This window comes from Panthera pardus, unplaced genomic scaffold, assembly GCF_024362965.1.
Source record: "Panthera pardus isolate Hobbes unplaced genomic scaffold, ASM2436296v1 HiC_scaffold_16, whole genome shotgun sequence".
In the NCBI taxonomy this organism is placed as follows: domain Eukaryota; kingdom Metazoa; phylum Chordata; class Mammalia; order Carnivora; family Felidae; genus Panthera; species Panthera pardus.
In genome coordinates, this window is record NW_026526721.1 from 68295774 (window position 1) to 68308268 (window position 12495).

A 12495-nucleotide genomic window follows, 5' to 3' on the forward strand; every position below is an offset into this window, starting at 1 on the left:
ACAGGCCCACCATGAAAAGGCCATCGGAGCACTCGGTAGGAAGTTCCAGAAAAACTTTCCCACAAAAAGGACCCAGGAAGCCATTCCCTGACAGACAGCTGATACAACTAACTTGGCTAATCCGACTAATTCAGTCGATACTTTCTTCACATTTCTCTCTACAAAAAGGTGAAAACATCGACATTTGAGCAAGTAAGGCCACGCTGTATTGGGGAAATGGGAAAACAAATGGAAAAGAGAAAGAAACCATGTCTGACAGAGCTGCCTGGCTTTGGATCCGCTGGGCTCATGCTGCAGGTAATTTAGAACTGTCATATCTCATCAGAAAGCCACTGCCCATGACTCCTGAAAAACTGTGCAAGTAAGATGAGAAATGTCTGGGTTCTGCTAAAGGGCAAGTGTTTTCGAAGTGAAAACAGAATGACACGGAAAATTCCAGTTCAGTCAGCTATAGGGCAATACCTTGAAAAGGTGATAAAATCAACTTTTAGTCCGTGCACCTGCAGGCAGTGTGCAGTGGGGTCCAGGACAGGCCGCGCCCGGCATTAGGGAAAGCGAGGCCAGTCCACCCTGCTGCACAGATGCCAGAGAAGTACCCCTGTCACATCTCAGTGTGCAAACAGTTCATCCACATGGAAGAGGAAAGAATAATGAAATGGAAGAGGAGTTCAAGCTACAAACAACTTCTCCAGTGAGGGTCTACTTCCCAGAAAGTGGAGAAATGCTGAGAAGATGGCGCATCAGAGGTGGGGGGGGGTGGTGCAGGGAAATGCAGTGAAGACCTCAAGGTGGGTACTACAGTCTACTTGACTCCTGGCCCAAAGGCCCAAATCAGCAGGTGTCAGATTTGTTATGCCAGGGAGCACTTTTCTCCTTAATAGTTTATAGAAGCTCTATATCTATAAGCTGGAAGCAGCAGCCTCTCCTGGTTGAGGGGGGTGTGTGCGGAGGGGCGAGGGATGGAGTGGGTGGGGGACAGGCACTCCATCCACCAGGCTCTCCCGCCGAGGGAACCCTGGCCACCACAGAAGCGTCAGAAAAATCACTGAGCTGGATAAAGGAATTGAGAATAAAATTATTGAAGGTGACATTGATTACAAAATAGATGGATTCAAAAAAACACGAGGCAGGAATGATTTTCATAAATAATCTCAAACAGTGGCAAAAAGAATTCACTGGACCAAAGTATTAACTCAAAATAGCCAGTGCAGGCGGGGCCATGAGCCTTCCTCCCCCACCTCCACTCCCCCCTACCATCAGGAACACATGCCAATCAGGAAACGTAAATGAAGTCAGAGCAGCTCAGATTTCTCAAAGCAGGGAACAGGAAAGAGAGAAGTCTAGATTCTAGTTTTAAAATTGTAGACTACATATAGCTTTGATTCAGACTTGAATAAGCTCATTGGGTACGTCCAACAATGACTTTGCCTCAATTTATAACTTAAAAAGAGAGACGATTCTTTTGGATGTTCAGGTAAAGAATGTTTACAAGGCCTTTTTAGCTATGGTGCACCTTTTTTCTTAGGTTGTTGTGACTTTACTGTGGTAAAATACATGTACCATAAAATTTGCATTTTGGGTGCCTGGGTGGCTCAGTCAGTTAAGCGTCTGACTTCGGCTCAGGTCATAATCTCACGGCTTGTGAGTTTGAGCCCCGCATCGGGCTTTGTGCTGACAGCTCAGATCTTGGAGCCTGCTTTGGATTCTATGTCTCCCTCTCCGCTCACACTCTGGCTCTCTCTCAAATTAGTAAATAAACATTAAAAAAAGATAAAAAATTTGCATTTTAACTGTACAAATTAGTGGCATTAATTATATGCATAATGTGCAAACCATTACCACTCTATTTCCAAAATGCCCTAGTTCCAAAACCCTTCCATCACTCGATACAGAAACTCTGCACCCACGAAGCACTAGTTCTCCATTCCCCATCCTGACAACCTCAGGACCCTCTATCTGCTTTCTGTCTCTATGAATTTGCCTATTCCAGATATTCTGTACAAGTGGAATCATACAATACATGTCCCTTTGAGTCTGGCTTCTTTAAGCATGTTTTCAAGGTTCATCCATATTGTAGCGTGTGTCAGAACTCCATTCCCTTCTGTGGGTAGGTAACAGTCCATTGCGTAGATATACCATTTTTGCTTATCTATTCATCTGTTGATGGACATTTGTGTTGTTTCCCCCTTTTGGCTACTGTGAATGTACCATGTACTTTCACAGCCACAAGATAGAGAAAGTGGAAGTGCTCCCGAGGGAAAAAGCAGGTTGGGAGTGAGGTGTAGGGGCAAGACAACAGAAAGACCAAAAGGCAGGAGGTGACTCAACACAGACTTGAGGAAGGAGCTGGTGGAGAGGCAGGAGACTAGGATTAAACCCTACGAGGCAGTGAAGTCACTGGCCAAGCACACAGCTCAACATGCCAACTGACCCAGGCCCACCCTGCCTCTCTCGGGGTGTCACCTTCTGTATCCGCTCAGGGGGAGGGCTAAACCACTCCGGAGGATTCCCAGTTGGGGGGTGGGGGGGGGGCTTCCAGTTCTGACAATTAGTCCACCAAGACCTTGACCATTAGGTAATTAAACAATTAACAGTCTAACAAAATACCCTGCTTAGAGTGTGGAGAGAGAAAGGGGACTCTGGAGGTGACAAAGGTCCAATCCTTCCAGAAGAAGAATGTGGTTCTTACTGCAGTGTGTGTAGGGAATGATGGCAGAGTCTGCCCCTGCACCCTGCCCAGGGCTTGGCTCCAAGTGAGTGTTGAGGAGGAGCAGAGAAATGGTTACAGCAGAAGCCGGAGGGGCTTGTCCCTGCCTGGGGACAGAGTGCTTTCTGGGGCCAGGCTGTCCCATCAGGGAAGTCTTAAACCACTAGGGAAGGAAATGACGCAAAGGCTTGGTAGACAAAGCAAAGGGGAACATGAGTGATTTCCACCACAGACCAGAATGGCTTGTGGCCAGGTCTCCTGAAGGACACAGCCTGCCTAAGAGGAGGCAGGGGAGAAAAACACAGAATAGGATTTTCTGCCCACATTATTAGCTGTGTGGCCCTGTTTGAAACACTGAACCACTCTGGGCCACTCTCCTCATCTATATGATGGGCGATTCAAAAGCCATCATCCTTGTGGTCCCTCCAGAGCCAATTCCGGGCACATGGGGACACTGAAAGGGGTGTTGAGAGAGGTCTCTTCCACACTCAGTCTTTCAGCAAATATTTATTGACCACTGCTCCAAGCAGGCATTGTGCTAGGTGCCCTTCCTTCATCCTACTGGATACCAAGGGGACAGACAGAAGAGGCAGTGACACTATCTCCTTGTTGCAAAGATTTGCAAAAGCAGATTAAAGTAGCCAACACAAATAAGGCTCCACTGACAAAGTGCTCCCTATAGTCGAGCTTGCTGCCAATGCCAATCAAGAGTTGTGCCCCAGCATAATGCATCCCTGATCCCAAGGGTGACTCCTGGGCTCCTGGGAGGAGCTCCTTATCAGTGGGTTGGGGAGGGAGGGAAGAAGGCGGCTGGGGGCTCAGGTGCGAGCTAGACTCACCTTCACGCAGGAATAAATCACGGACACAAACACCACCAAGGTCAGCAGCAGGAAACAGGTCAGGTAGAAACTCAACATGAACACGGAGCTGGAAAAAGAGAGGAGGTGGGGAATTCTGGGGCCCTGAAAACCTCTGGAAGGAAAAGGAAGTGGCTCCATTCCCCCTGAATCCACTGCCCAGTCTTTTCTAGCCCCTGATTCACTAAGAAGGGCTTACACAGCCTTGAGAACTGATTCAGGACCCCTCCTTAATGGTCTGGCTCCTGTCCTCGCCACCTCCCCGCACCTCCCTGTGGGGAGCAGAAGCCTGCGGGGGGGGGGGGGGCTAAATGGAGAAGTGTCACCTGCTCAATATTTTGCCTAATTAAGGACCTGTTTTAAAAATCATCTGGTTATTCCCTCCAAGTAGTTACTCTCAGCTAGGATTAACTGTGAAAGCTGGAAATGGATTTGATAAACAGCCATCATTTTTAAAAATGCATTTGTCAGCAGCCCGACCAGACACTCTGAGAAACATCAGTGATGTATCCTTCTAGAGGACAGAGTCCCTAAATCTTGTCCCCTGCCAAGCCCCACACCAAGTCTTACTCAGTTTTGCTCCCCTGCTCTTCAGCCAGTTCAGCAAGAAAATGCAAGGAACCCCCCCCCCACCCCCCGCCCCTTCTTCCTGAGGCAGATCACTGGTGACTTTCACCATGGGCCAGAATCCTCAGACAAAAGAGTGGCCAGTGACTTTCCACCTGGAACCTTCGTTTGGCCTTCCTGGGGCAGGGGCTGGCCAAGGTACACACCATCATATCAGGAAACCACAGAAGTCCCTTTTCCCTTTCAAGGAGTGAGAATGGCCTAGAGATGCCAGGCATTGTGAGCCAGTTAAAGGCAAGTGGATGACTTGAAAAGGCAGGTGAATACCTCTAGAGAGGCATCCAAAGGGCGTCTGTGTTCCAGGCTCCCCCAGAGGCCAGCACTTAGATGCCTTACACAAATAGAACAAGGTAGAGAACTCTCTTCAGAGGGAAAGAAAGACCTTTAAAGTAGGTCTTTCTTGCTTCTGTAGAGAAAGGACTGCTAGAGAAAGACTTCCGTCAATGCCTTGGCAACTCAGAGCTGTGGCCAGGGGGAATGAAGCCACTGTGGGCAGAGCAGGGAAGGAGGAAAACCCCGCCCACAAGCCATGCTGCAGAAAAAGAAAAGCGGCCCAGAGGCAGGGTTATGCGCCCAAGCCAACTGGACTAGCAGGTGCAGTGGGACAGAAGGACTAGGTTGCCTATTTATACCTGTAGCTCCATTTCAATACCAGAAAAATTGGATCCTGTGGCAATAAGGACCCACAGTCCCACCAGCCCTGCACCACCTCCGTGTGGGGGGCAATGGGCATCAGCTGCACCACCAGAGTGGAACTGGCTGCCAGTGTCTGGTATCCTGACAGAGTCATAGCGGGTACACATGTAATGGCTATCTCTGCAACAACGTGTCATTAAAAATTCAAGGCTTTGAGCAGCAAGACATGAAGGCATTGTGTACCTCCTGATAACATGCACTAAGAAGGACACATCACTTGTACGGGATTCTTGTCAAAAAAGCATAACCTCAGTCTAATCATGAGAAAACATCAGACAAGCACAAATTGAGACATCTGCACATTAATTGGCCAGTACTCATCAAGGGTGTTAAGGCCACAAAAGACAAATAAAGGCTGAGGAAGTATCACAGATTAGATGGGGCCAAGGAGACAGAAGAGGTAAATGCAATGTGGGATCCTGGACTGGCCTCTGGGACACAAAAAGGCCATTAGGGGCAACACTGACGGAATTGGATTATGGTCACTAGTTACTAGTGTCACCCCAGTTACTAGTGTGTCATGCCAGTGTTAATCTCCTGGTTTCGACCATCACACTGCAGTTATGTAAGTGGTCAACATGAGGGAAAACTGGATGAAGGATGTACAGAAACCCTCCATAATACTCTTGTCACTTTTTTATAAGTCTATAATTATTTCAAAATGAAGAGTAGAAGGCATTGGGATGAGGGGCCCCTTCTGGATCAAGTTGGACTTAGGAGACATAACTGAACACAACCAGTGGGTCCTGGGTAGATCCTGGCTATGAATAAACTAACAGTTGAAGACGTTGGAAGACAATTTTGGAAATCTGAACATGGACTTGGTGTTACACGACTGCAGAGAACCGCTGCTAATTTTGTCTGGTGTATAAGGCACTGTGGTTAAGAAGGGAAAGCCCTTAAAATAGGACTGTATTGAGGGTTTTTGAGGGGAGGGGGGGAATGTCCTTTTGTCTAAAATTTAAATAAGCAGAAAAGAAACAGATAAATTATAAAATATCAACAATAGTTATACTTTACAGTATAGGGGATGGGTGCTGCTTATATTAATTACTTTTCTGTATGTTTGAAAGGTTGCATAAGAAGTAACAAATATGTGTACAGACATGTGCACACACACATACAAATGTATACACACACACGCAAACAGACATGGAGCAGTTATCTTTCCTGTTTACATGTGACTCTACTGTGACTATGTCCCTAACACTTCATCTCAAAAAGCCCACTGGCAACATCCGAGTGGTTCCTCAGAAGCCACAGGCCTCTGTAAGGGACACAGTCAGTCCTTGGAAGCATTCTAGAATATCTCTTTGAGGAAAGCCGTCAGAACCAGAAATCCATTCTTTGAAGTACCCAGAATTGCAGAAAACCCTTATCTTTTGAAGATGTATTGATGATTTTGCAAGAACCAAAGGTCACACAGAAGCAAACCTGAGTACTTTTGGGTGATTTAATGGGCAGCCGCAGTGTGGGTACAATGGGCCAAGATGACGAAGTGCCGACAAGGAGTCTCTCATGCAGCAAGGCAGCGCCCAGAGGGAAGTCTCCCACCCTGGAAGGAGCAACTCACCTCTCTGTCACAAAGGAGTCAGACTTGTAGCTTCCCGGTCCCACCGAGGACACATTTGGAAACTTCTCCCTGTCTAAACAGGCTTAGCGCAGACCTCCGCCTCTGCTCTCCTACATGACCTCCCCTCCCACCCTTGAAGCCCCACAGCCAGAGGGACGGTACTTACTGGGGCACGATGGTGATCTGGACAAAGCAGATGAAGAGGAAGACAAGCGAGGCACATGCCACATAGGCACCGAATCGGTCATCCACCTGCTTGGAGTACTGAGAGGGATGTCCGGGGTGAGAGGGGCAGAGACACCTGGCCCCGTCCACTCCAGCCCCGCTCCACCCCAGAACACTCCCAAGACCTGGAGACCTGGAAGAACCAGCACTAGCCTTGGTGCTCAAGAAACCAGTCCAAAGCACTATAAAGTGGTGCCTGTTGGGGAGGACAGTTGAATTGTGTCAAAGCAGAAACTTCCTGTAGGTCGGGTCACCATAAGAGTAACTCGTCATGATCATGGCTCACATCACGGAGCGCCATCTGCGCGCTAGGACACATATCAGGTCTATGGCATCCTTACGCATGGACGTAGGTATTGGACCTATATAGCTGCTACTTCCCAGGTGAGCAAGCTGGGGCTCAGAGAGGACATGAGGCTCACCCAAAATCACAGAGCTCGTCTCTGAGGGCCCAGCTCCCAGCCCCAGCGCCTCCCAAGACACCAACAGGCGGTGGGAACAGAGGCTGTGCTGGCACACAGTCACCAGAGAGGGTGCTCTGTGACTCAGTTCCATTAACTGCTGGTGAACAGTGCTTGCCTCCTAGGCTTGCCTCACCGGACGATGACGAGAGTTCACACAAGCCCGTTTTAACTCAACACTGGGGAAACGCCATGGCGTGGGCAAAGACCCTGGACCAAGGTCTGGTTCTGGCTCTTTCACTACTTTGCTGGTGGCCTAGAGCAAGTCACCCAACCTCTCAGTCACAATTTAAGGAGATGGGACAAAGAGATCTCAACTGACTGCCTCTTCCAAATGTTTTCCAGTGTTCCAGAGGCAGCAGGGGGGTCCACTGGTGATGATAATGATAGCAATAATAGCAACAATAAAAATAACATAAACAGCAATGGACATTCACGGAACATCTATGTGGCCCATACTATCTTATGTGCTTTCTATATATGGATTTATTTAATACTCACTATGACCCTATGAAGAAGGTATGTTAAATATCCCCATTTTCCAGATAAGGAAATGGAGACATGAGGAAGTGAAGACTTCTCTCTTCTGACCATGAAAGTCCCCCTAAAATCTCCATCTACTGGGTAGCATGGCATCGGAGCAGAGGGAACGGAGACAAAGGGCTCTTTCCATGGTGATGGAGAGCAGAAGGGAGACTTCTATTGTCCTGTCCCCTCCCCCTGGTTCTGGTTCTGCCCAGGGCCTCGTTCCCACCCAGGGTGCTGTACCTTCTTCTCTAAGTCAGGCTCCCTGAAGGTCAAGAGGAACTTGCGGACATGCTCAGACCGCAGCCTGTCAATGCTCCTGGCGTCAATGGCACGGCCCAGAAATTCGTCCACTTCATCCTCGGGGTTTGCACTTTCCTGGGCGTTCCTGGGGAGCAAGACGGGCAGACACACGGCAGGTTGACCACCAGGGGGCGCCGCAAGAGGGCCCACTTGGGCCCATGCACCCAGGCCCATTAGAAAGGCCCTAATAAGGGCTGGGGAAGCTGGGACTGAGACCTGGAGCCCAAGTCCCCCCGCTTATTAACTGCACACATGCACAGAAAGCTGCCAGTGTCTGACCTTCTGGCTGAAGGGCCTCGCCGACAGTAAGGCTTTTCTGACTCTACTCATATATTATTATAGTATAATATGACTTATCATCAAAGTTTTCATTGTTTTTCCCCACAGCTAACAGTCTCTGCTCTTCACTCTCCAGCTGTGCCATCATCCTGAAATAAAGACCAAGATCCAGAGGCAAGACTGCTGCCCCAGGGGCTGTGAGCTACCCCGCTGCTTTAACCCGGCCCAGGGCACCCTCTGGGAAGCAGGTGTCATGATCAGGGTGCCAAACTAAAAGCCCATCACTCGAGGTGATGCCTAGTCCTTGAGTGGGGTTTCTGACAGCCCCCAAGAACCAGGAAATGGAAGAGAAAGAGGAGCACGTTCCCTCAAGGCACCAGGATGTGGCCAGACCTGGTGACCAACGTGCAAGGTCTGCATTTTGCTGAGAGCAGCAGGCGCGTGTGTGCGCGTGCACACAGGCATGTGAAGAGCGTGCACGTATGTAGTTGTGAGTGCACACGTATGTCCGCGCATGTGTTTGTGGGAAGATTACAAACGGGCAGTGCCGAGCCCAGCCTCTCTGCCCTGGGCTCCTGGGCTGCCCATCTGTCAGCTGCAGTGCTCTGGTCATTCTCAGGCAAGGCTGTGTGGCCTTGCTCCCCAAGCAACGTGGGGAAACTGAGCTATAAGACGAATGTGGGGCTATCCCCCAGGCCAAGAGAGCAGGAATAAAGAAGGGCATGTTACTCACTTGTCCTTGGGGTCTTCAAAGCCCTAAAAAAGAGGGACAGAGAGAGAAGGAAAGAAGTATGAGAACAGAGAGGACGGAGAACTGAGGCTTCCAGAGGGACTACGGGAAGGCTGCAGCTCATTTACTCTCTACGCCTCACCGAGGAGTCTGCACAGAGAGAGGACTGTCATCCAGGAGTTTGTCCTTCCTTCCCTCAGTGAATACAGCCAGGTTCTTCCTATGGGATACGCTCTGTGCTACGTGCTGGGGGCACACTGTGATTTCATGTCACCCACTGGCAAAACTCACGTGTCTAAGCTCTTCCTGTCCCCACATCCAATTCCCCAACTCCCCTTGCCCCAGAGCCTGGGCTTGGTGCGTACCTCTCAATTCTACCACTTACTCAGATGGAATAAGAGAAACCATTAAGTGACCACTGCCCCCACCCCAGCCTCACTGAGCACACAAAATCTGGGAATTCACATGTTTTGAGCTTAAGAAAGTTAAGCTCCAGTTACCTGTAACAGCTTTCCTAGCATATGAGAACTAGCGTGTTCTTACAAAGCCAGGATTGGTTGGGGTGAGAAACCTGCGTTCCATGGGTTTGACTGCTGCTCACATACACAGGGCAGGGGTGAGTGTGAAGGTCCCTTACTGGTCTCCAAACTCAAATCCCTATTTATCTACGCAGTCCACAAAGGGACAGATGTGTCTCAGGGTGTGACCAGCTGTGGCAGAATGAAGGGTGGGTTCCCTAAAGTGGCAAAGGGGTGGAATCCAGGAGGTTAGTGGAGGAGGTAGCAAGCAGCCCCAGGACTGTGTCAGGTAAGGCTCCAGTTGCCAGGGCAAGGACAGAGTGTGACCTGTGGTCTTTTGGGGCCCAGCGTGGGGCACACTGCTGGGCAAACATGGAGGTCAGTAAGCGCCACGTGAACCCAAGGCCAAATGAACACACCTCTCTTTATGCACACTGCAGACAGTTTGAAAATGCAAAAAGCATTCATGAGCCAGAGTTGCCAGGCGCTGAAACAGATGTGGGGTCCACACCACACCCCATGTTCTCTGTTCTACCACCCCAGTGGAGGGCCCCCAGGGGCCTCGGCAGCCTCTAGTGGCACATCCAAGTGCCCAACTGTGGACCCCGAGCTCCTCCGAGGATGCCAGACCCTTCTTGTCCTCTGAGAACCATCGGGCCCTCTGTCCAGGCTGTAAGACCCGGCTCACTTCACCATCCCAGCCCCAGGCTAGAGGAGTTGGTGTTAGTCAAGTGGGTGCTCCGCCTGGGGAGCGGGCCTAAGCTGGGTGCCCCCCGCGATCCCTCAGAGCACGAGCTTGAGTGGGCAGCACAGGGCCTGGACAGGCCAGCTCTCCGCAGAATACGGTGAAGCGCTGGCACTGAATTCCACCATGGGGCCAGCAAGGATTTTACTCCGGGACTGAGGACAACCAGGCTGTACTATGCTTATACTGGTCTCTGCAGCTCAGAAATCTACCCGACACGTTTTTAACAAACCTATTTCTGACCTTCCCCTACGCTCCTTTGGTCATTTACTGGGGTTGGCTGGGGACCGGGTCCGGTGGATGCCATGTTAGTGTGGAGAGCTCAGCACTGGGTTAGGGTGTCGGCAAATGAACCATGGCAAATGGTTGTTAAGAACAGTCCCGTAGAAGGGTTCAAGTCTCACGATCTGCTTACTACTTCTAGAACAACGGTCCTCAGCCTGACTAGGAGGACCCTCACATGGGTTCTGCCACAGCACTTCTGGGGAGCAGCTCAGCTCAGGGGGTCCTGTGTGGTTCCCAATTCCGGTCCCTTGGCCCTAAAAGCAGGAACAAAGGCCACGGCCCCTCAGCTCATCCACACAGAGGTTTGCACGCCCGCTTGGCAAGCTGCTCATCTCCTCTGAGCACTCAGGCTCAGCCTGCTGCCCCCACAGAACGCAGAGCTTCCCTGGTTAGATGAGCAGATGCCCCTGCATGCCCTTCCTGTCAACCTTCTTATTAGTAAGTACCCTCAGGGACTTCACGACACTTGTGCCTAAGCGCACACCAGAGCAGCTTGTCACTACGTTTTAAAAGCTGAGTAAAAGCCGAAACAAGATTTAAAGAAATAAGAGTGCTGCCTACAGATTAGTACCTTTCTTAGTGTTCTCAGACACCGCTTAACCTAATCCCCGACCCCCACCATCGGTGGAAGTCAGGGTAGCATCTCTCCTTTTGAGCATCTTTCCCAAAGGTTTCAGGCAAGTTTAACACCAGAAGTCAGTGGTGTGCCTGGCGGCTGGCAGAACTACCCCTTCAACAGCCTAGACACTCGGACTGGGCGGGCTGGGGGCTGGAACTGGTCCTTTGGCGACGGCCTCTGGCGACTCTGCCCGACCAGGATGAGGGATGGGAGTCTCTTCTCCCAAAGGCTGCTGCAGAGGTGTCCCCAACCCTGTTCTTCCACACACCTTCCCATCCCTCTGTGTTGGCGAGGCAGCTGATGCCACGGAGGAGCCTGGCAGCCAGTCTCCCCCGAGACGGCCCTTTCCCCAATTACAGCCCTTCCGCTGATGGTTCCAAGGCTCCTGGTCCTAACAATGATTAATGCATCTGCTAAACCGGTGCTTATGCTCCAAACTGTCTCCTTTGGGACTCTGAAATAACTGAAGACTCTGCTTATACCAAGTATCTCCAAAGAAAAAAGCTTTCCAACAATTTTAAACAGAGAAAGCCCACCAGGCACCTTTCCTGCCTGCTTATGGTTCTTCTTCCTCTCCTCTCCCCGCCTAGTCTCCTGCTCAGCTCTGTCCTCTCCCTCCTGTCTTCCTGCTCCTCTTCCCTCCCACCTGGATGAGAGCCTCCCTCTTTGCACCCAGCTCTCAGTGGCCCCACACTATGCTCACCCCCTCTGGACCCAGTCACATGGATTCAGAATCCACAGCAGATTATTAAAGGGCTAGGGTGAGAACAAAGATGTCCACCGACTGCTCTTTGCCTTGAGGAGGACCCCCCAGGGAGAGGGAATGTGGCTAGTGGCCTGGGCAGCACTGGCCAGACCTGTGAAGTCCAAGTTCAAAGCCCTGGGGGAAGGCTGGGTCCCTCCCACTCTGTTCCCTCATAACCTTCATGTCCTGCAAGTTGCTTCTTGACTGTCAAAAACTAAAATAGAGGTCTTGACTCAATTCATTTTTTGATCTTACACATTTTCCTTGAACCTCTGTCATCTGTTATTTGCCAGTTAGCAAGCAGCAGAGTGGCTGGGGCCCCAGCCTGTCCCTGGCTCAGTCAGCTGACTCAGCTGGATTTTCATGGAGTTTATCTCTAGTCCCTGCTGCTGTAGCTAAAACCTGCTCCAACCTACAGACCCCAAATTGGGGATCCTAGTGCTGGCACGCCCCACCTCATTCTTCTACCCTGGCGCGTGCGTGTGCGCGCTGTCTCTCTCTCTCTCTCTCTCTCTCTCACACACACACACACACACACACACACACACACACACACACACACGGCTCCCCACACCCTGCTGCTTCACCCACCCCTCTCTC

At 50.5% G+C, this 12495-nt stretch overlaps 1 protein-coding gene across 1 annotated transcript in view; it reads right to left on the reverse strand.

Annotated features, from left to right (window-relative positions):
- Positions 1 to 12495, reverse strand: part of ADCY5 (adenylate cyclase 5) — a 147903-nt gene that overhangs the window by 22799 nt on the left and 112609 nt on the right. The window contains exons 9-12 of the mRNA XM_019448598.2: positions 8987 to 9009; positions 7915 to 8059; positions 6627 to 6724; positions 3547 to 3634 (exon numbers count right to left, since the gene is read on the reverse strand). Of these exons, the coding sequence (XP_019304143.1) occupies positions 3547 to 3634; positions 6627 to 6724; positions 7915 to 8059; positions 8987 to 9009 (354 nt within the window). The remainder of the gene's footprint in view (positions 1 to 3546; positions 3635 to 6626; positions 6725 to 7914; positions 8060 to 8986; positions 9010 to 12495) is intronic.